The sequence below is a fragment of the Gamsiella multidivaricata genome (assembly GCF_025024155.1).
Source record: "Gamsiella multidivaricata strain RSA 2152 chromosome Unknown BC939scaffold_45, whole genome shotgun sequence".
Taxonomy (NCBI): Eukaryota; Fungi; Mortierellomycota; class Mortierellomycetes; order Mortierellales; family Mortierellaceae; genus Gamsiella; species Gamsiella multidivaricata.
This window is the reverse complement of record NW_026251753.1, coordinates 108,980-129,348: the sequence shown is the minus strand read 5'-3', so window position 1 is coordinate 129,348 and position 20,369 is coordinate 108,980. Positions and strand designations below refer to the sequence as shown.

The 20,369-nt window shown below is 49.9% G+C and overlaps 10 protein-coding genes and 1 non-coding gene across 11 annotated transcripts; 5 read left to right on the top strand and 6 right to left on the bottom strand.

Annotated features, from left to right (window-relative positions):
• Positions 1–3: 3 nt before the first annotated feature.
• BC939DRAFT_455804 (uncharacterized protein) lies at positions 4–1,939 on the bottom strand. Its single transcript, XM_051556241.1, has 6 exons — positions 1,829–1,939; positions 1,651–1,693; positions 995–1,333; positions 768–827; positions 294–650; positions 4–180 (listed from the first exon to the last, which is right to left on the bottom strand). The coding sequence occupies exons 1-6, from the start codon at positions 1,874–1,876 to the stop codon at positions 71–73; spliced, it is 957 nt and encodes a 318-aa protein (XP_051410792.1). The 5' UTR covers positions 1,877–1,939; the 3' UTR covers positions 4–70.
• Positions 1,940–2,695: 756 nt separating this feature from the next.
• BC939DRAFT_t122 lies at positions 2,696–2,768 on the top strand. The gene has a single exon. It is a non-coding gene; the product is annotated as a tRNA-Thr (tRNA).
• A 208-nt stretch (positions 2,769–2,976) lies between these two features.
• BC939DRAFT_207874 (uncharacterized protein) lies at positions 2,977–5,432 on the bottom strand. The gene is made up of 4 exons (XM_051550669.1): positions 5,393–5,432; positions 5,053–5,258; positions 3,367–4,947; positions 2,977–3,233 (listed from the first exon to the last, which is right to left on the bottom strand). The coding sequence occupies exons 2-4, from the start codon at positions 5,165–5,167 to the stop codon at positions 3,214–3,216; spliced, it is 1,716 nt and encodes a 571-aa protein (XP_051410791.1). The 5' UTR covers positions 5,168–5,258; positions 5,393–5,432; the 3' UTR covers positions 2,977–3,213.
• Positions 5,433–5,648: 216 nt separating this feature from the next.
• On the bottom strand, positions 5,649–6,281 carry BC939DRAFT_455800 (uncharacterized protein). The gene has a single exon (XM_051556240.1). It carries the CDS (start codon positions 6,007–6,009, stop codon positions 5,707–5,709), a length of 303 nt encoding a protein of 100 aa, XP_051410790.1. The 5' UTR covers positions 6,010–6,281; the 3' UTR covers positions 5,649–5,706.
• Positions 6,282–6,823: 542 nt separating this feature from the next.
• BC939DRAFT_478342 (uncharacterized protein) lies at positions 6,824–8,122 on the top strand (the record flags this gene model as incomplete). The annotated part of the gene is made up of 2 exons (XM_051558754.1): positions 6,824–6,923; positions 7,035–8,122. 2 exons carry the CDS (start codon positions 6,824–6,826, stop codon positions 8,120–8,122), a joined length of 1,188 nt encoding a protein of 395 aa, XP_051410789.1.
• A 483-nt stretch (positions 8,123–8,605) lies between these two features.
• On the bottom strand, positions 8,606–11,263 carry BC939DRAFT_207808 (mitochondrial branched-chain alpha-ketoacid dehydrogenase kinase-domain-containing protein). The gene is made up of 5 exons (XM_051550668.1): positions 11,044–11,263; positions 10,932–10,942; positions 10,650–10,829; positions 9,988–10,292; positions 8,606–9,765 (listed from the first exon to the last, which is right to left on the bottom strand). The coding sequence occupies exons 1-5, from the start codon at positions 11,125–11,127 to the stop codon at positions 8,735–8,737; spliced, it is 1,611 nt and encodes a 536-aa protein (XP_051410788.1). The 5' UTR covers positions 11,128–11,263; the 3' UTR covers positions 8,606–8,734.
• Positions 11,264–11,659: 396 nt separating this feature from the next.
• BC939DRAFT_455791 (uncharacterized protein) lies at positions 11,660–12,385 on the top strand. The gene is made up of 2 exons (XM_051556239.1): positions 11,660–11,793; positions 11,910–12,385. The coding sequence occupies exons 1-2, from the start codon at positions 11,730–11,732 to the stop codon at positions 12,308–12,310; spliced, it is 465 nt and encodes a 154-aa protein (XP_051410787.1). The 5' UTR covers positions 11,660–11,729; the 3' UTR covers positions 12,311–12,385.
• Positions 12,386–13,387, bottom strand: BC939DRAFT_455788 (uncharacterized protein). The gene has a single exon (XM_051556238.1). It carries the CDS (start codon positions 13,257–13,259, stop codon positions 12,456–12,458), a length of 804 nt encoding a protein of 267 aa, XP_051410786.1. The 5' UTR covers positions 13,260–13,387; the 3' UTR covers positions 12,386–12,455.
• A 436-nt stretch (positions 13,388–13,823) lies between these two features.
• On the top strand, positions 13,824–15,831 carry BC939DRAFT_455786 (Ctr copper transporter family-domain-containing protein). Its single transcript, XM_051556237.1, has one exon. It carries the CDS (start codon positions 14,288–14,290, stop codon positions 15,497–15,499), a length of 1,212 nt encoding a protein of 403 aa, XP_051410785.1. The 5' UTR covers positions 13,824–14,287; the 3' UTR covers positions 15,500–15,831.
• Positions 15,832–17,530: 1,699 nt separating this feature from the next.
• Positions 17,531–18,254, top strand: BC939DRAFT_455784 (uncharacterized protein). The gene has a single exon (XM_051556236.1). It carries the CDS (start codon positions 17,579–17,581, stop codon positions 18,215–18,217), a length of 639 nt encoding a protein of 212 aa, XP_051410784.1. The 5' UTR covers positions 17,531–17,578; the 3' UTR covers positions 18,218–18,254.
• A 975-nt stretch (positions 18,255–19,229) lies between these two features.
• BC939DRAFT_398647 (Yippee/Mis18) lies at positions 19,230–20,167 on the bottom strand (the record flags this gene model as incomplete). Its single annotated transcript, XM_051552431.1, has 4 exons — positions 19,230–19,307; positions 19,556–19,664; positions 19,771–19,814; positions 20,060–20,167. 4 exons carry the CDS (start codon positions 20,165–20,167, stop codon positions 19,230–19,232), a joined length of 339 nt encoding a protein of 112 aa, XP_051410783.1.
• Between the last annotated feature and the right edge of the window lie 202 nt (positions 20,168–20,369).

The window sequence follows — 20,369 nt, the reverse complement described above, 5'->3', positions numbered from 1 at the left end:
ATTCGTGTATTCATGAATGTTTATTATATTACGAAGACTACGAGACTGGGATCTCTTGCGGGCTGTGTCTCTAAAACTTGAAGACGTTGTCGTTGGTCAATCCAAGCTCCTTCAATGCACCACCGACATCGCCTTGAGTGAAATTGGGTCCCTTGACGCCGCTGACGGCCTTCATCATAACTAAGAGGTCCGAATAAGAAGCGCGTGACAATATGAGAATACTTCATCAACATAATAGCACGCTGGTTATTTGTAGCGTATAGATTCAAGGATCATTGCACTCGATAACTTACGAGGGGGTCCGCAGACAAAGACCTTGGTGTTACCCTTGCCAATTTCGGGAATGGACTTCTTGATCAACTCGCTAGTGACATATCCAGTAGGGCCGTTCCAACCTTCGACGGGCTTGTCGACAACATACGTGATCTTGAGGCGATCAGGGTGTGCCTTGGCAAAATCATCGAGCTCGTCCTTCAAGATGATATCGTCGGGCGAGACGCTAGCATAAATCAGGTTGATCTTGGTCTTGTCAGTCTTGTCCTTGAGGAGTCCACTAATGATCTGGATCATGGGAGTGATACCGGCTCCTCCAGCGATCAAGCTAACGGTCTCGTGCTGGTTGGCCTTGAGAGGGTATTTGCTAATGGGACCTAGAGGACATGGGTCATCCATGTAACAAGAAACGATCCGTGATAAGTATTCCGTCCCGCTGTGGTGGAAGAAATAGATGGAAATAAATCCGTGCTGTGCAGTGTATAGATACTGACCCTTGATAGAAAGAGTGTCGCCGGGCTTCATGCTGTGAATGTGCGTAGACATTGGTCCGCCTATGATATCATCCAAAGGACGCGCGTTAATTATGGATATCATGTTTCGTTCGTGCCGGATAGATGATTTCCCGCTGCACTGTGAAAATCAATGGTGTCGAGGAAACACAAAATACGTCGGGGCTGCCGAGTTTTCGGATCGGTCTCGTGTCCTATGAAGCCATTACCTTCGTAGTGTTTGATAACAAAATCGAACGAGCCGGTGTGGTTCTTGTCGGAGGTAGGGGTGTAGGGGCGAATAACAGGCTTGCCATCTTCCTTGATAAACTTGGTGACGACACAAGAGGTAACATCCAATCCCAGATTCTGATCCTCCTCCAGTTCGAAGGTGAAGCGGCTGGTGTTATGGGTCACCTTCTTGACGTCCTTCAGCTTGAAGTCTACAAAGGCATTGGGATCCAGAGCAGAGGAAACGGGTTCCTTCTGGGCAGCGACAACAGCCTCAGCCTTGGGAGCAGCGGCAGCAGCAGCGCCTCCTAGCTTGTCCCCATAGTATGCGTAGGCGGCTATATCACAAGGGTGGGAAATCAAAATTGAGGAGCCGAAGGCGTCAGATCAGCAAGAGAGCACGACTTGCAGAATTTGACTCCAAATATTGCAAGGCCCACAATTCACAAGGTAGGAGTTTAAGAGAGTGAGTGAGTGGGATCTGGAAAGACATGGATAGATAATCGAGGCATGAAACCTCGGTTGAGTATAGACCGCAAACGACATTGCAAAGATACTCGGAAAAGCGCTAGATTGAAGGAAGCAGAGGTATATGGGATCGGTTTCTTACCAGCAGCAGCGACACCGAGAGGCAGACCAACGGTTAGTAACTTACTAGAGCCGCCTGAAGACTTGGTGGAGGTGGAGTAGGCGTGTCTCTATTTGATGTGTGCGGGAGATATGTTGATCAATTGAATGATCTGATAGCAATTGTCATTAAGCAAACGGCCATAAAGACAATGAGCTGTTTTTTTGGGACGCGATCAAGAAAGTGAGAAGTGGAGAACACGTACGGGGACAGCACGGGAGACGGCCTTGAGAGGAGTGATCAGGCGGAACATTGCGGTTGGTGAATGGAGTGAATGTAGAATGGAATGGAAAAGGAGAAGAAAAAAAAGCTCTTTATTACGAAGTGAGAGTGTGTGAACGTTCTTGTCTGGGAGGTTATCGCGATCCTGCCCCACGCAAAAACGGTCACCTTGGATTTGTCACTCAGCTGGTGATCTAACCCTGTACCCCTGTGCGCACGCCTCTAATGCGGCAAAGACGCGCCTCATTTTCGGATAAGAAGCCTCTTGATGGCAACATCTTTTCATATTGCAAAGTGACGCGTCGTATTCCTCTCATTCATCGCACAGCACGCGACCCTCGACAATTTCCCGTTCAAAAAGAAAAAAACAAAATTATCGTTTCTTTATTTGTCTCTCGAGTCGATTGACCCTGCGAATCTATCAGATCTTACTAGCAATGATCTACTACAGTCGTCCTTTCCACCAATATAGAGCCGACCCACATTCTCCCGGCCTGCATCAGCGTGTTAAAAAGTCGAAAACTCTTTGTTACAAAAAGGGCATCTTCTCCATCCCTTCCATGGTTGTCAACCGCCTTCTCCCTTGCAAGCAGTTCAGCAGCGTCCGGTCCGCTATGTCTGGGCCGAGCACGGGGCTAAGGCAACTCCCTTTTGCATGGTTGGCAAGCAGCGCACCACACGGACAGTGTGGGTCCAGTTATACTCACTTTTTTTTTTGCCAGTTCGAGTAAGTGAGGGTTCCTGAATCACGTGATCATACGATCACGTGATTTATATTTGCATCTGGATGAAATCAATAGGATTAAAATCTCACTCACCAATCGGAGCATCAAGAACTTGATTGGTTCCCGCCCCAATGGCTTAGTGGTTATAGCGTCCCACTCGTAATGGGAAGGTCCTCGGTTCAACTCCGAGTTGGGGCACTTCTTTTGAACGGATATCTTTTTTTTCTCCTCTAGGGTAATGAATGGCATTCTACTTGGCTTCTTTGTTTTTGTCCTTTGCGTGAGCGAGTTTTACTTTAAGAAAACTGATGTACTTGTTCCAGCCTTTGTTGATACAGCGGAGTCATTGAAGACATGTTATGGCTATGAATACGGATATCACCTCGCCTTTACGCGTCGTTTTATCGTCTGGCAGAGTCGAGCTCAAAACAATATTTTATCGATGATGTACATTAGATTATTTAGATTATGAAGGGATGAATAGAAGGTATTGGTAGTATGGTTGTGCATAACATATAAAATACAACAGAATGGATGGATAAATAACATAGAGAAACGGAATCGAAGTATATGGCGTGCCCAGCACGCGCTTAAAGCATCTTTGCGCGCTCTTCCTTTTTTTTTTTTTTTTTCTTTTTTTTCTCTAATGCGCCTTTGATATCTCTAATTTCAATAGATAGCCATGTTTTTTATCGTTAGCTACATTCACACATATACATATCCATCTTTCCTTCCACAGCCAAGCAAGCAAGCATGCATGCATATCTTTCTTCCATCCAAGCCCGTAAAACCTTACCTGGCAAGGGTTCATCTTTCTTTGGCCAAACCTTGTTCCGAAGTTCCAACAACTCCTCTCCCAGTAGGAACCCATATCGATCAAAGAACGGCTCCGGAAGCTCCCAGCTGGTTGGGTCCAGAGGATGACCGTGGCAAATAGCGCCGTTGAGCAAGAGATGACACATTTCATCCACATCAAACCTCTTCTGGTGCAGAATCATTTGCGCACGCAGTCTCGGGCATGGAATCAGGTCAATGCGTAGGTCATGCGGAAGAGCATAGATTTTGGGATCGATATTGGGGTCCACAGCGGGGGGTGCAGATGCCAAGACCTGAATCTCGAGCTGCAGACGAACGCTCGGGATCACATCCTGTTTCAGCCCGTCGTCGAGTCCCAGTGTGATCGATGCAATCTGAAATTCATTGCTGTCTTCGTCATCCAAGATCGACGTCGGTGCGCTTGCCCAAGAATCGATGGGGGAGGCGGAAAATGTGATGGCAGCTTGACCGGGTGAAATAACAGGATCTCGGAGAGGACGACGGTCGTGTAACTGATCCAGTAGTGAAATGTCGTTCACAATTTCCAGCGGCGTCGCCAGTCCCGTATGGACAATCGACTGAAGCGTTCCTGGTGGGAAAAGTGATGATTGAAGCTCATCGAATACGGTGCCGTTCTTGGTGTACTCTGTCCGCTTCGCGAGATAGGCGCCTGTTTCGGTAAAGAAAGGTCGTGGCACAGACATGGGTTCGTACGCTGTGATCGATTTAACGAGTTTACCGTTGGTTGAGTGTGCCAGCGACAGTGGCGATGTTGATCTGCTGAGGATGCTGTCGTTCACAGAAAATATGGTATCGTCCCGAGAATCCTCAAATGCGTCCCATAGAGCTGAAGACAGGGCCTTCGAGGACGACGGGGAATTTGCCGAGAGAAAGTGAGGTTGCGAGGCCGGTGATGCGGTGGTGTCGACCGAAGGGATGGCTGACTTTGATGAAGTGACAGCTACTGCCTGGCCGAGTATCTGTCCCTGGGTTCGCTGTGAGGCCTTCTCCAGGTTCAGTTGGAGAGGGACGTTGCCGTTCGGTAAAAAGATGGACGGTATGGTTGGAGAAGGCGGTTGCAGGTTGCGAGCTGATGAGGTTGTTCCTGCTGGCTTCTTCGTGATATGCTTCTCGTAGTGGCGATGGTAGAGCTCTGCCTTGACCTCGTGGAGCATTGTCACGTGTCCGCCCTTGCTCAACGCCGTTTCGAACGAAAACACGACTTGGCGCAGATAATAATTCTCACTCTGTAGTGCCTCAAGCGCAGCCTTGAACTGCTGTGCATCCTGCTGCGACCGTTGGGTGATTTGAGAGTTAGTTTCTCTAAGCTCCCTGATGGTGGTTTCCATCTCCTGGAGATGTCTCTCCTTGCGATCGCGGAACGCTCGTTGGGCTGCTCTGTTCTGCTCCTTTCTGACGGCTGGAGATGCTGGGTTGGGCTTGCGGCCGGGCTTCTTCCGGATTTTGTTGGGTGGTTCTGAAGTTGATGATTGACTGCTGCCCTCACCGCTTGACAGCTGGCCACTGCATCCATCCATACTATCTTCCCTCGAAGTGCGCGCTGATGACGACCGAAAAGAAATGAAAACGACCTGTGTCAGTTGAATTTTAATAGGCTATAATTAATAAAAAGAATGTATTGGGCTAAGCAACCACGGATGCCTACCATTCCCGGCAGATTGGGACGAGGTTGTGGTCGAGTAGCGCCGTTTGTCTGGGCGATCGAATTGTTGCTGGATAATACGAAGCTGCGGTAGCGGCTGTCTCATGGTCGAAGTCATTTTGAGGTTGAGATATGCGTTTAGAACGCAGCCGAGTGTGTGAGCCGAGCGCGGGAGGAAGGGGGGTCGCAACTATGAATGCGGATGCTCGCTGATGGATTCAGAGAGTGAAACAATAAGAGATTGAGGATAGGAGGACCGACAAGACAGTTGTCGAAGGTGAGGATGACAGGTTGATTAATGCACGGCCTCATGCAAGTGGTGTTTGGATGGAGAGCATCGGACCATTGGAGGCGCACTCGTCTGCGCTGGGCGCAGAAGGGGAGGGTGCACTTAGAGAAGAGGCGAGAGGGGTGATTTGCATTTAGGGAGCCTTATTGTGGAGAAGGAGGAGGGTCCTTCCTCTGAGACGAAATGCTGAGGGTGGTATGGCGCTGGTGAGCCCGCGGTTTGTGTTCAGCCAATCAGGTAAGACAGCGATGAGAGGTCCCATTTTTATCCCACAAATTGCAATGCGACGAGTACTTGTCTACTGGTATTCCTTTGTATTGTCTGCCATGCCATGCCACGTCAAACCAACATTAGGACTTGTTAGTAGCTTAGGGCTGGTTGTGTTTATTTATTTTTGTTTGGGTTGCATTGTTGTTGTTTAGCGCGGTAAAGTGAATACTCCACGCGGGAGATGGAGTGAAGGTAAAGTAGTCTACTCGATCAGTTTGGAAGAACAAGGTAGATTCTCTGTTCCTTTGTACCTCCAAGGGATTGCATATTATGTGACAAGTTTTTGAAATGACTGAGAAAGCTAACGGGAGCTCGATCTGGTGGACATTAGTCATAGGAAATGGTAGCCAGCTTATAGAAAGAAAATAAGAGATGGTGAGCGAGAGCAGCACTGACCTCATTCCGAGTGGAGGGAGATATATCTTTACGCAGGACGGTGCATGACCGCTGCAGAGCAATTGCAGTTGCAGGCGAAGGTGCAGGCGAGGGTGCAGACGAAGATGCAGACGAAGGTGTAGACGAGGCCGGAGCGAGCTGGAGTCGCGTGAGGTTTAGGACAAAGGATTGATATATTTATTGCGTGGAGATTAATGATTAAAGATGAGCCCTTGGGGACAGCCTGTATGGAATGTACCTGCGGATGTACAGTGGAGGAGCGCTTACCGCGACCGAGACGAGAATAGGTGACTGTAGTCTAGGCGGTTATACCTGGGGGGATGCTGTCGATCCAAGGGCGGGCCAATCAGTTGGCTCATCGAAACATGGGATATGGTGTGTGTAGACTATTGTGTATGTGTTTGTTTGAGCTGCTCTTTGCTCTTTACTCTTTACTCTTTACTGTTACTGAATTCAGTAAACCCGCCTTGCACTAGGTTCTGGGTGTGTCGCTGTATGCAGCCACACCGACAGAGCGCGGAAAGCGGACGAGTAGTCACTTGGCCTTCCCTGGCCTCCCTTTATTTCCCCCCTCCCTCCTCCTCCTCCCTCTCTTCTCCTCCCTCCTCCTCATCCCCAGTCTCCCCCATCCCCATCCCTCCTTCTCCTCCTTCCCGGCCTGATTACGTGGATCCCTGCTTCCCATCCAGATCTCCGATCTCCACCCCACACCCCACACCTGCACCCCTGCACCGCCTAGCTACATATCCTGCCACACCCCTCGCTTCTTTCTTCTTTCTCCACATTCCTCCGCCCTCCCTGCGACATCCCTCTCCAGCCATGAACATGTTCAACACCGACTCGGGCTTCAGACCCCCATCGCCCCTCTCCTTCGCGCCCCCGAGCCATGGCCTCTTTGGCGAGCCCCTCGGATTCGACGGTAAGCATCCCTTCTTCTCCTCCCTCTCCCTCTCCGAATACCAGACTTCGGTGTTCCTCAGAAAACTAACCAGAAAGCATCGACGCCCCCTCTCGCGACAAACACACCTAGACTTCAAGCTGTCGAACCAAGACTTCCTCAATCTGCCTACCTCGCCCCCACCACCGCTTACAGGCGATCCATCCATGCAGCTCTTCAACCCCTCGGAGCAGCGCTACTTCTCAGAGTTCCTGGACACGCTGGTCGTCGACCAAGACTTCACCTTCGACCCAAGCACAATACCCAACCTGCCCAATCTCCCTCTCTTCACACCCGAGACCATGCCCGGCGGATTCAGTCTCGATAGCGCCTACATGACCTCATCCTCATCTTCCTCGCTCGCCAACCCGAGCATGCTCAACAGCTCCATGGACTTTGACCTGACCTCGCCCTCGTCCCAGTCCAGCTTCAGTGGCTCACACTCCCTCCCTGGCCATTTCAGCCAGGGCGAATCCCCAGTCTCGCCCGGCTCTCCTTCCTATACCCTCCCGACACCCATGTCGAACCCTACCAAACGCGGCAAATCCAACAAAGGTACCGAAACAAGGCGCGGCATGTCCTTCAGTCAGGAATCAAACAAGATGTCGACTCCAATTCAGCAGCTCTCAAAACTGTCTCTCAACAACAGCAACAACGGCACTCACAATTCAAAAAAGAACAAGAGGGATGAGGACGAGCACCCAGCGTCGTCGGCCTCACCCTCGTCGCCCTCTCGGTCACGGGAAAGGAAAGAGGACAGCCGAGAACGACACACCTCAGTTTCAGATGGGTCCGTGTCCGATGCGGCGACGACGGCGACGCAGGGCACGATGGCGACGACAAAGCGCAAGCCCTACAAGGAACTGTTGACGGAGGAGGAGAAGCGAGCGAACCATATCGCGTCCGAACAGAAGCGACGGAATACGATCCGCAACGGATTCAAGGACATGACGGACATCATCCCGGACCTGAAGGACGTCAACAGCTCAAAGTCGACTATCCTCTTCAAGGCAGTCGACTTTATCAAGCAGCTCGAGCGACAGAACCGGGTGTTACAAGAGAAGGCAAGCCGACTTGAGTCCAGACTGATGGACCAGAGAAATGATGTCCATGGCTCGGGACTGGATGATCAGCGGCTGCAGGACATTCCGCACATCTATCCAGTGCCATGTAGTCGCTAAATGGTCCCAACTCGCAACGACAGTGGCCATAACGGACGATTAACGATGAGGAACAAACGACAACGCGAACTCGCATACCAGGCGCCGCCCTCTTGATTTTCAGTTTCTTTTTTTTTTTTTTTTTTTGAAAAAGCATCCATTTCCTTTTCTTTTCTTTATTTGTTTTTCGTGATGCCTGTTAGGACATCCCTTGTAGCATTATCCCATTCTCCCACATTGTAATATAGCTTGCGTGTTTGTTTTTCTTGTTTTCTTCCTTCTCTGTGATCAGGTCTGCGTAGCATGTGTCACCCATATGATAGATGGCACGTTCCCGTGCCTGTGAGCGGTGCAGTGTGCACGATGCCACAACCATCAATGAACTCTTATGCAATTTCAAAAAAATGAATTCATATTGAAAGCTATTTCCGCTGGCTACTTTTGCAGACCCCGTGTGTTGTCAATTGCACGGGATTGTCGTTGCCTGCGAGGTCCTGTCGATAGGCCCGTAGGGCATGGACCGACCGGACAGGGCTCACATCCATGACAAAACAGCTTCATTTAAGAAAGAAATCTGTTGACGCCTCCCATTTTGGTTCGGCCTTGTTAAATTCATCTTCACATGCTTGCGTTTCACAACGCGGGCGAAGTCGTGCCGCTGCGAGGAGTAATCGACCCAATATCCAGTGGCATATTTGCGCTCTTAATGTTACTGTTGTTGCTGCTGCTAGTGCTGCTAGTGCTGCTAGTGCTGCTGCCGGTGCTGGTGCTGCTGTAAGCGTTGGCCTGGCCCTGGCTCTGTCTCAATCCAAGAACCATGCTCGACGGTAAGGACGTTACCGGCGTTGGAAGCGGCGCCTTGAGTCGCAATCCAGAAACGACGCTCGACTCCTCCGCACCAACACACTCATCCAGAAGCTCGTTCACAAACACATCCACCTCCGCCAACATCTCTTCGTCGACTTCCGGGAAATTCTCCAAATGGTCAACATCCCGATACAGCGAAAGGTACGAGTCCGTGCCATGGCCCTCCATCGAGTACAGGGACAAATCTCCTCCGAAATACTTGGCGATCAGCCTGGCCAGTGGCAACCCGTGTCCCGATCCACTCAGCGGCAGATCCAAGTAATCCTTAACCTCGCTCCCCAGTCCGCCCATAAACGCCACAGTGCCCGCAGAGACCCCTCCTTCCTTCTGCGACCGCGAAACAGAGGCCGCCGCTGTCGAATTGGCGAAATGCACATAGCTCCAGACCTTGTCCAGCTCGGACAGAGCCAATCCACCGCCTTGGTCTGCGATCTTGATCGTCACGTCCTCCTCACCATCCACGACCGTGAGCGTGATTGGTGGCAGTTTTGATCCCGTCGCTGGCCCCGTGGGAGCAGTCATGCTGAGTGAGACCGGCGCACCCTCTTGAAGATGCGTCTCGCAGGTAGCGCGCATGGCGTTCTTGAGGAGCTCGAAAATGTTGCGATGCAGGAACTCTTCCACGTACGTTGCCGAGATATCCGGATTGGGGGTCTGGATCAACACCGATGGTGCAGGTTGGCCATAATGGGCAGAGCACACCCGCTGCGCATCTTGGATCGCGCGCTTGGAGATCGAGAGAGGATGGACACGCTGGACGAGGTTTAGTCCTCGGTCATGAAGTGCGAGCTGCTCACCTATTGGTTTGGTCGCGTTTTGCTCCTTTGGTGGTTAGTCTGATGTCATGGTATGCACCGCTAGTTTTTTTTTTTTTTTTTTTTTTTTTTTCGCAGTTCCGGACTAAGGGCTATGCAGGAAATAATCCGTCAGGCACCAAAAAAAAAGTGGGAGTGCATCAAGGCCAAGAGCACCAAGAGGGAGAAGGAGGGGGAAGAGGGGGAGGAATAACAACGACTTACCGATTAAGAGGCGGGTACCCAAGTTAATGGTGTAAAACCGATTGAAAAATGTCTGGATATCCCTGTCCGTTTGTGGATCCACCGTCCATCGGTTCGTGTCGCGGTTGAAATGCAGTCCACAATGACCAATCTCGGCAGCATCAGTACCAGCACCTTGGGCCGCGGCCACGGAGTTCATGAACTCCTTGAACCCTTGACTGATGGTCAACATCTTCACCTTGTGTCGCTGCTCCAGATTCCGGAGCAATGCCGTGAATTCCTCCTCAAGCTGAGGTGTCGACGGCTTGGGCATCTGCGTGATCAAACTACATCATGTTCGTACAAGATAGTGTGAGAACAAATATATAAGAATAGTATATGGCACAGCCCTGGAACCTGGCATGGGTTTGGATATGTTGAGAATGAGGTGGAACAAAACATGATGTGAAAAGGGGGAGGGGGGGTCAAGTAGATTGACCGTGGTAGGAGAATGTGGAGAAAAAGAACAAATACTATCATCTCCAGGCCACCGTCAAATGCCACCATTCATCCCCTTCAATGCAGCACCTTTGTCCGAAAGTGTCATTTCGCCATGCTGATGAGAAAAAAGCGGGCATAACAGCCAAGGGAGGGGGGGCAAAGATATTAGGGGACGAGGAGCAGAGTGGATGACAGAGACCTACCTAATATCTTCCAAGTACGATCTAGCAATGTGCTGGAAGGTAGGCATTTCCGACATGTTGAAGGGCAGGAGGTTCGAGTTCAGCATGTTGAGCGCATGGGACAGTCGAATGGGCAGTTCTTGGTGCAGAAACAGAGCTGGGATCACCAGTGCATTGTGGTTCTTGGGCTCCAGCACATGTCTGTCCAGTGCGAGATGAGGCGATGGGTTAGTTATGGGAGAAGTGCTGGGTAGGTATCAGCGCCGCCGATATCAGATGTGTTGTTACCTTCCCAGCGCATACATTTGCTTCAGCTATGTTCCATAAAGCAAGCAGGGTGTTCATTAGTCCGTTCCGGATGCCCTCGATTTGAAAGTGCATTCACATACCATTGTGAACCGAAAGGGTAGCTTACCGACAGTCTGGTCACTTTGGAGCGGCATAGCTTTGTGACTAGGTCACTGGGCAAGGCACGAAGCGCAGCCTGGGTCTGGTTCATGATGTGGTTTGTGAAGATACGATGACACGATGGATACAGGTTTCCTTGTAAGGACTAGCGATCGCTCCAGTGACTATAGAGGGGTGGAGAGATGGAAGAGCGGCAAAGGGGTTGAGGACAGGTAAGAGATGGATGTGAAGAACACTATTAACATGACACGAAGGAGAAGAGGCGCGCCAGGGGAAGGTGCGTAGGAGACGATGGGGGAAGCGAGATGGAGTCCGAAGCCAAGGGCGCCAGGAAGTTGTTGGATGGAGAGGCAAGATAAAGGCTCAAGAAGACGGGGCATGGAACGGAACAAAGAAAGGGAAGAGAAGGGAAAGCGGTAGTAACGGAACCTCTGCTCCCATAGCAGCAGTAGCGATCCCGCTCCTGTTTCTCTCCTCGACCCTTCCCTCCTTGAACGACTTGAAAAAATCTCTCTTTGGCTGGGCCGCAGATGAGACTAACCCCACACTGCTCAGGCCCGCGCTGTGTCTTAGACTGAACGAAAAAAAAAAAAAAAAAAACGAAAAAAAAAGGGAACAACTGTCGTCATTCGAGTTCGGGTCTTTCATGCGCAAGTACGTGGTTCCATGTCTAAGCGTCAGTATTGACTTTCTATGCGCAGCGGTCGCAGCATGAGGGATCAATGCGTCAAGTCGACACGCGACGCAGCGCTTGAAGGTACGGTAGGCCAACATCCGCAGGAAAGAAGCTTGATAAATTCTGATTTGATGAAAAGATATTGGGTGCCTGCTGCTGCTGATATTCGCGCTCTTTACCCTCCCATTCTTCCTCAGCCAACTGTCCTATGAATGACCATATACTGAGAATGACCGCCATGTCAAGGCATTCCTTCTGTATGCCCACCATTATCCTTGGGTACTCCATTCTGCTTGCCGGTGCGTTTCAACTGGGATACATCCGCGGCAGAGAATCTCACCACTGTGTTTCGTTTCATATCCATCACAACCAAGACGAGGACAACCAAAGCCAGGGTCAGATGGCAAGATGTACCTGTGTATGCGGAAGCGATCACCCTCTATCGACTGCCCGTTATTCTGAGAACACTAAGGACAACAATGTTCACCAGAACCTGGATAGACTCGAGGCATACTTAAGCCCAAGATTGAAAGTCAACAGCGACATTCGGCTTTCTTTTGTCAACAAAAAGAGGTGCCCTCGAAAGCCTTACAGATAGGCATAGATACCGAACTCTTTTGCACGCCAGACAACAGCAGCAATAAAGCACAGATGAAAACAATATACAATCTGGTATGAAAATGAGTATTATTAGTGCTTGTACTATAGACTATGTGTAAAGAGATTAATACAGGGTGTGGTTTTTACAGAGCAAAGGCAGAGACGCCTGCAACGACGGCGAGGAGCGATGTCATGATCCAGGAACCAACGAGAGCACCAGCGCTGCTGGGTTTGGTTTGGCCATTGGGCGTAGGAGTGGCACTAGACCCTGTAGTAGTGGTAGTGCTGCCGTTGTTTCCGCTGGGGGAGACGTATTTGGCATCGCAGAAGGGAGCAAAGGTTGTGTTCTTGCACATGGTGTTGAAGGAGGGGCACTGGGTCATGTCGGGCATACTCAGGCAGAGTCCCTTCCAAGCCTTGACCTCGTCGCAGATGCTGTAGCCGGTTGTGGCATCGGGGCCGGGACAGATCTTGCAGTCGGTCATCATGGGCATTTCCTGGCAGACTGAGTAGACCGTTCCAGTGACGACCTTGCCCGAGGGGAGGCCGGAGAAGGCACGCTGGGACTTGCAGGCGGGGATCAAGGAGTTGGAGGCACAAAAGACAGAGTAAGTCTTTGTGCAGGCGGCACCAGTGAGGGCGCCGTCATCGGGAGCGGAGCAGAGCGTGGCCAGAATGGACAAAGGAGCACAGTAGGTGGCATTGAGGGTCGAGTCTGCAGAGCAGGCGGTGTTGAGTGAGCATCCAGGGAGGAAGGACGAGGTCTTGCAGATATCGGCGATGGCATCGGTGATGGTGGCATTAGGGATGGAGTAAGTCGAGCAGGATGCGTCGGAAGGCGTGGTCAAGCAGACGGAGGGTGTTTCTGGGGTATCGTGGGGGCCATCGTGAGCAGCGACGGAGGCGATGATAGCGGAGGCAACAGCCAGGAAAAGCGAGGAGCGCATCTTTATTGTATCGTCTTGGAGGAGCAGATGGTTAGGGGGTAGCTGGAGTGAGAGAGAGAGAGAGAGAGGAAGGAAGAAGTGGAGAAGAGAAGGAATGGAGGAGGAGTGTCTTATACAGAAGGTGTCCCTCAGCTCCATTCATTGACCACTAACCGCCACTCGGGCCTCTTTTTGACAGGTGCCCCCGCACCATACATGCCGGTAGACTACCGTTGCTGATGGTGTCTCACGCCATGTGTTGTGCTGGAGAAGGTACCCCCGATAGAAGGACAGGAAGATCCAAGACCAAAGAAGGCGCTGTCGTTGTGTGCAGATGAAAATGCACACATTGCTGCAGTGTGGTTGTGGTTCGATGGGTGGAACGACTGAATGAATTGGATACAATACCATTGTTATATGAAAAAAATTTGACAGACCGCCCTCCTATCCCATTTTTGACATTCCCGAAAGGTACTCTTTTTTTAAAGTTTTTCTGCCCTCCCATCTGAGGAACCTTTTTCTAGTCTTTCCCATCCATCTTTTTTGGGACAGAATAGAATTATTGAGTTTCTGTCTCGCTTTTATTTTTTAACGCCACGCCGCGTTCCCTTTCATACCCCCAGCTTGACATCCCTCCTCTCCCTTCTCCCCTCTCTTCACCTCTCTCTTCGCTCCCTCTCCTTCTCCTTGGCTCTCCTTTTGTAGGGTACACACGCGCCGCTCACTCCCTTCCCTCCCTAGCTCCTTTTTGACAAGTTTGACAGGTTTGACAACCTTTCTCTCCTGCTGTACGCCCTCCTCATCGCCCTTGACATCCTCATTCCTCCTTTGGCGCATCCCTTTTTTTTTGTTCTCTTTGTTTTGACATCAACGTTGAACAACGCTCTCACGCCCATACCTCGACATAGGTGCGTCCGTAGTTAGTGGTAGTAAAAAGAGAGTGCATATAAGAACCACCCTCTATTCCCCTTCTCTTGATCCTTGATCCCCTCGAGAAATCCTCCTGCAGTCCTTTCTTCTCTCTCTCTCCCTGACCCAACACATCAGGAATGAAGCCACTTTCATTCCTCCAGACTAGCTCTTCGGTGCTGCTGCTTCTCCTGGCCCTCGCCAGGACCCAAGTTCAAGCCCAGGGTGTGGACTGTCTCACCACTCCCTCGGATCCCTCCTGTGTCTCCTTCGAGTTGCCAGCCGCAACCATCCAGACGGATCTCGATAGCCTCTGCACCCAGATGCCATACATGCCCGGATGCTCCCTCTACAAATCCTGCCAAGCTGCCTCCAAGACTGACCAATGGTGCACCCCCTTCTCTGTCCTCGCCGACATCTGCGCCGTCGACATGCCCAACATGGGCAACTGCAAGAACTATGTCGCCCTCTGCGGCACAGCCGCCAACCAGACCTCCTCGGCCTCCCGTCCTGCGGTCTGTTCCAAGGCCCCCATGATCTCTTCGTTCCCCACGACCAAGAACGCCTCCGCACTTGTCATCGACATCTGCACAGAGATGGACATGGCTGGATGTGAACGATGCCCCAAGCCTGCCCCCGGTGCCTACGCTGCCGACTGTGACACCTTGGGCACATATGCGATCCTGTGCAAGGCCATGCCTGACATGAACCAGTGCGCTACCTGGAAATCAATGTGCTCGGCCTCCTCAGACACCGCCTCGTCCCTGAGTTTTCAGTCGTCCGAGTACTGTGCGGCCGGTGTGGGCAGCCCCGACATGAACCCGCCTGCGATGCGCATGTACTTCCACCTGGGTTTCTCGGACTATGTCCTGTTCGAGAAATGGGTACCCCGGAACCAGAGCCAGTATGTCGGCACCTGGTTCGCCCTCTTCTTCCTGACGCTCTTCTTCCAGACCATCCAGACCTATCACAACGGTCTCGAGGTTCAATGGGCCGAGGAGAATGCACGCGAGTTTGAGGACATTGCCAAGTCAGACTCTTCAGTCTCGTTGACGAACAGTGGTAAAGGTGGCCTCTCGAATTCGATTCTGCTCCATTGGGTCCATATCTGGCGCCAGCCCTGGACCGCGAAGGAAGTTTGGCAGAATTTGATCCGCGCCGTGTTGACCTTCATTGAGACCACGCTTGGTTATGCGCTCATGTTGGTGACCATGACCTTTAACGTGCCATTGTTCTTCGCGGTCATTCTTGGTCTGACAGTCGGATCGGTCGTGTTCTCGAGACAGCGATCGATGACCATGGTCAAGTCGAACACCACCTCTGGAGGCACCGGATGCGCCGGCTGCGGATAAATTATAGTGTCCATAGAGAACCGTAAAAGGTCTCCCGCTTTTTGTATATATATACCTTTCGTTGCCTTCATCTCATCTATTCAATAAATATAATAACCTTCGATCGTCACATCCGAATCGCTATGTAGCCTCGGCATAGTCTATTGACAATGCCGATTAGATGATCGGATGAAATGATCTGATCCCCTAGATGCTATTTTTCTTCTCATATCTGAGTACTTGGTGCCGATCATCTGTGCGGTGTAGCCTTGCTGGAGTTTTACAACAACAAAACGCACTTGAAAAATAAAAATAAAATAAAAGATAGAATCACCTTTAAACATCAAACTGATCGTGTACGCGGATGATATATCAACGCAATGGAAAGAGCTCGACATACAAAGGTGTGTCCGTTGCTCTACCAGAAGAGCCCCGTGGCGTTTTTGACAACCTTTTGACAGCCTTATCAAAGTTCGCTCAACGAACCGTCCGTCGATGATGCGCCGAGTACCATATGAAGGTATGTATATTTCACAGATGGCGCTCGTACGTTCGGACCGGTCTATAACAGTCTGGACCTATTTCATGGTTACTGATTACAGGCGCGGACCAAAAAAAAAAAAAAAAAAAAAAAAAAAAAAGGCGACATACATGCTTCATTGTATATTCGACTCGCATCTCTTTTTTTTTCTTCTGTTCAGTACAAGTACATGTAGCACTAACCAATTGAATATCGAATGCACGCCTTTGGTTCTATTGCAGCGGAGCGCTTGCATGAGCTGGATTAAGAGACAGTGGTGGTCTATACAGTACAACGAAAGACGAGGTGGAAGAAAGATGACGAAGAACGTCAAAAAAAAAGCACCATTCGATTCAGTTTAAAAAGAATAGAATAATGTCAAAAAAAAACAACCGAGAAAAAAACGCCTGAACCGGGCCCCTTCTTTTTTTCTTTTGCTCCGCCTATATTTCCATAGACACTTTTTGGTCATTATCTTTCTCTGCCTGCCATTTCTCTGTCCTGACATAGTCTACGATGCTATGCGACGCCATTTGCTCTTATCTTTTTTTTTTTTGACAGGACCGAAGGGTACGCCCCCCTCGCCCTTTTCCCAAATTGTGTTTTGTCAAAATTCAATCACAGAATATCAGCTTTTTGTTATCCCGAGTCAAGAAAACCAAATCCGACCCAGGCGGCTGAGAACCTTCCAAACAAAAAAACCCTGGACTGAGTTTGACAGCTGCATCTGGAATAACTTGAGGGGAAGAAAAAAAAGAAGTGTCAAACTTTAATAGGCTCCAATCTGTCAAAGATGTCAGAACCTGACTCGGGACCGCCATCATTTAATACATGCACCTGTCAAGATGGGCGCGGTACTCTTTGCACTCTCCCGGATTTGGTTGCCTCAATCTCACTCGTCCTACTGTGTGCACTGGAATCTTTTTCTCGGTGGGTTACAGAGAATACCACGTCTGGAGTACAGCGAGTCATTTGGTATTCGAATTCACTCACGCCCTGGGGGAAAGGAGGGGGGGGGACCAACATGGTGTACAACGGTAGCCCGCTACAGCCCGTGGTCATATCGAAGGCCGTTAACAGTGCAACCCGTTCGATCCGTTCAACCGTTATCCATGTGAGGGCACGTATAGTTGCTTATGCTCAGGATGAGTTTATAAGCATTAGCCTGCCTGCCTAGTGTGGTGTCAGTATCCACAAAGGCATTATAGGAATTTTACCAGGGGTATCGCGAAGATAAACGTTTAAGATTCGATATTTAAAGTTTGACAAGAAGGAGCGAATCGTTGCCATCTGTTGCGGTACACGCTTCTAGCACATTTGTCCATTCTGACATTTTTTTTAGGCTCCCCCCACTCCTCCCTCCGTCCCCGCTGAGGCGCGTACAGTGACATACAGTTCCACAGCGTTTCTTTTCATCTTTCGTGGCCACAATACCACCTTTTGTTTCTGCTGGATATAAAGAGGGCCTGCCGCCGCCGCCTCTTTCTTTTTTTTTTCTCCCTCGCTCTTCAGTCTTCATTCACTCTTCACTCAGTCACCCCTCCTCACTTTCTCACCTCTCTCTCTCACTCTCTTTCACCATGAAGTTCTCCATCATCGCCTCGGCCGTCGTCTCGACCATTCTCTTCACAGCCCCCTCGGTCTCTGCCCACGTCACCGCAAACCCCAATATCGCCGTCTCGAACTCATACTTCCAGACCAACTTCCGCGTCCCTCACGGTTGCAACGGCAACAGCACCGACCTGGTCATTGTCGAGATCCCCAAGGGCGTCACCTCCGTCAAGCCCCACGCGGTCCTCCCCTGGAACACAACGATCAACATGGTTCCCCTGGACGTGCCCATCGTCACTCCCGACGGCACCATCAACACCACCGTCGGATCCGTGACCTGGTCCAACGGTCAACTGCTCGATAGCATGTACGAGGATTTCGGCCTCCAGTTCAAGTTGCCTGCCATGACTGGCCCCCTCTACTGGAACGTTTACCAGCACTGTGTGAACAACGAATGGAACAACTGGACCAGTGTCCCCGACGCGAACGGAAAGACTACGGGATTCCCTGCTGCGGTCATCAATGTCTCGAACTCGACCACCACCCCCTCCGCTGGCGCCGTTACTTCTCCAACGAACCAGCCTAGCGCTGCCGCCGCTGGATTCGGTTCTTCATGGGGACATGTCGTTCTTGCGGGCGCTGGTGCCGTCTTGATGGCTATGGTCTAAAGAAAGAAAGAAAGAAAAAAAAAAAAAAAAAAAAAAAGAGAAAAGAAACCAGATCCCTTCCTTCCCTCCGCCCACTTTTTCTTTCAGTTGTCACCCTTGTTCATATACTACATATTATATTACTTAATATCCCTGTTGTTTTATTCAAACCCTACTACCATAATAAAATAAGAGATACGGTGCTATTGCTGCATCACACAATAGAAAGTGGGTCGAAGGGAGGATGAGAGAGACCTGTATACTGATGAGTCATGACAATCCACGTCGCCTAATGAAGTGGAGAAAGAAAAGCAACTGCAGGGTAATGAATAAGTAGCAGGAATAGATCGTTAGAGCGACTACCACGTACCCTAGTATAAAGAACGCGGTGTTTGTAGATTACCGAGAGTGTTGGAAGCAAAAAAAAAAAAAATAGCGCTATGAACAAAGGAGTGGTATGGTCTTTATTGAGATGATTTTTTGAATACCTATCTAGATAATACGTCCTTGCATGCTGACAGGATAACAAGGTGCCTCGGTTTTATAACTACCAGTTCTGACCTAGAAAGGACAATAGCTTTATGCTGAATAAAATAAAATAAAATCAGACAGAAGAAACAACTGAAGAAGCCATTGTTCGAGTTATGGAATGAGCGAGTAATGTTCTGAAAAAATATAAAAATATAAAAAAAAAATGTGGCGAGATTGTCGATCCATCATTTTATTCCTGGATACCTTGGCACGGATTGGATTTTTTTTTTTTGAGAGAGAGAGAGAGAGAACAGACGCGAAACTATTAAGGCCAAACAGCCATAGGCAAACGAACGAGGGAGCGAGGAAGCAACAGAAATGAAATAAAGCGTTGTTGAGTGTATATATGCTGTGCTGACATACGTATTCAAAGTGTGCCCAATGTTAATCCTTGGCACTGTATGTTGAAATGGCAAATGAATAAAAAAAAAACAGCTGTAGGCCAAGTGTTTGGTCTAGGGGCTACGGTGCTCCTGTTCCCACTCCTGTCGCATTTCCACTTTCACACGCAGTGCAGCAGGGTTCGTTCTAGAATGAAATGTCCCTCTTTGTATTGCTCGCTTGGTTCGTAGGCCACGAGCTAATTTGATAAGCGAGAACAGCGAGAGCAGAATGTGGTCATTAGGAGGAGCGATCGAGTGAGCAGCGTGGACTGGTCAGCCTTATGATTGAAGGGTAAAAATGATCCAATAATCCCTCCCAATCACGACGAGGGGAGTATAATCGAGATATACCCTGGGCACTAGAGCCGGCTACAATAGGCACTGATGCTGTTGAATGCGAATGCTTTTCGTTTGCGCCAGGAAGAGATACAGAGAGCGTGCTTACATATTTCCACCCGACAACAGTCGAGCACTCGGCGCAGTGGATATCCTGGACAGTGTGCAGCCCTGTCCTCATGGACCTGTCTTCGGCTTCGCCCGTGTAGACATTGATCCTAAAAAAGGAACAGGAAGCAGTAGCATGAAATAATCGGAATTAGCCCATCAAAACAGTCCCACATTAAACTGTGCACGAGGTTGAACGGAAAGAATGAGACCTACACAGTGTTGAAGAGGTACGCCTTTCCGTACTGTCCATGGAAGTTCTAAGAGTGCCATGTGCGCGAAAGCATATATCGAGCATTAGGGTAGGAGGAAAAGGAGAAAGAAAACGAGTCAATAAGACTTTTTTTTTTTTATCAATTGTTCTCGTACCGTCAGGTCCGTCGCGCTGACTAGCAACAGCATGTTTGTATTCACGTTCATGTTCACGTTCATGTGGGTATAAACCACAGAATGAGAACATGTCTTTCACTTAGGGGATGCAATGTATGCAGAAAGCAAATTGTACCTTGGAGAGGATTTGGTCGTAGGTTGCAAAGTGAGTCTTGCAGTTGTTGCAGACCAGGATCTTTTCGTCGCTTTCGCCGTGTAGAGATTTCTTGTAAACGATTCCCATCGGAAATCAAAGAGAAAGGACAGTGGAGCGGGGGGAAACAAGGGGAAAGAGGGCTGTGGGAGTCGCTCTTGGCGAGTGGTAGAAATGGACGATACGACAATGCTTGTGGAAAAGGAAGCCTGCTGCTGCGGTTATACGTCTGACTTTGGTGTTGTCTGATGAGGGTAGGGGAAGAAGGGCTTGAGTGAGTTTGGAAAGGGTG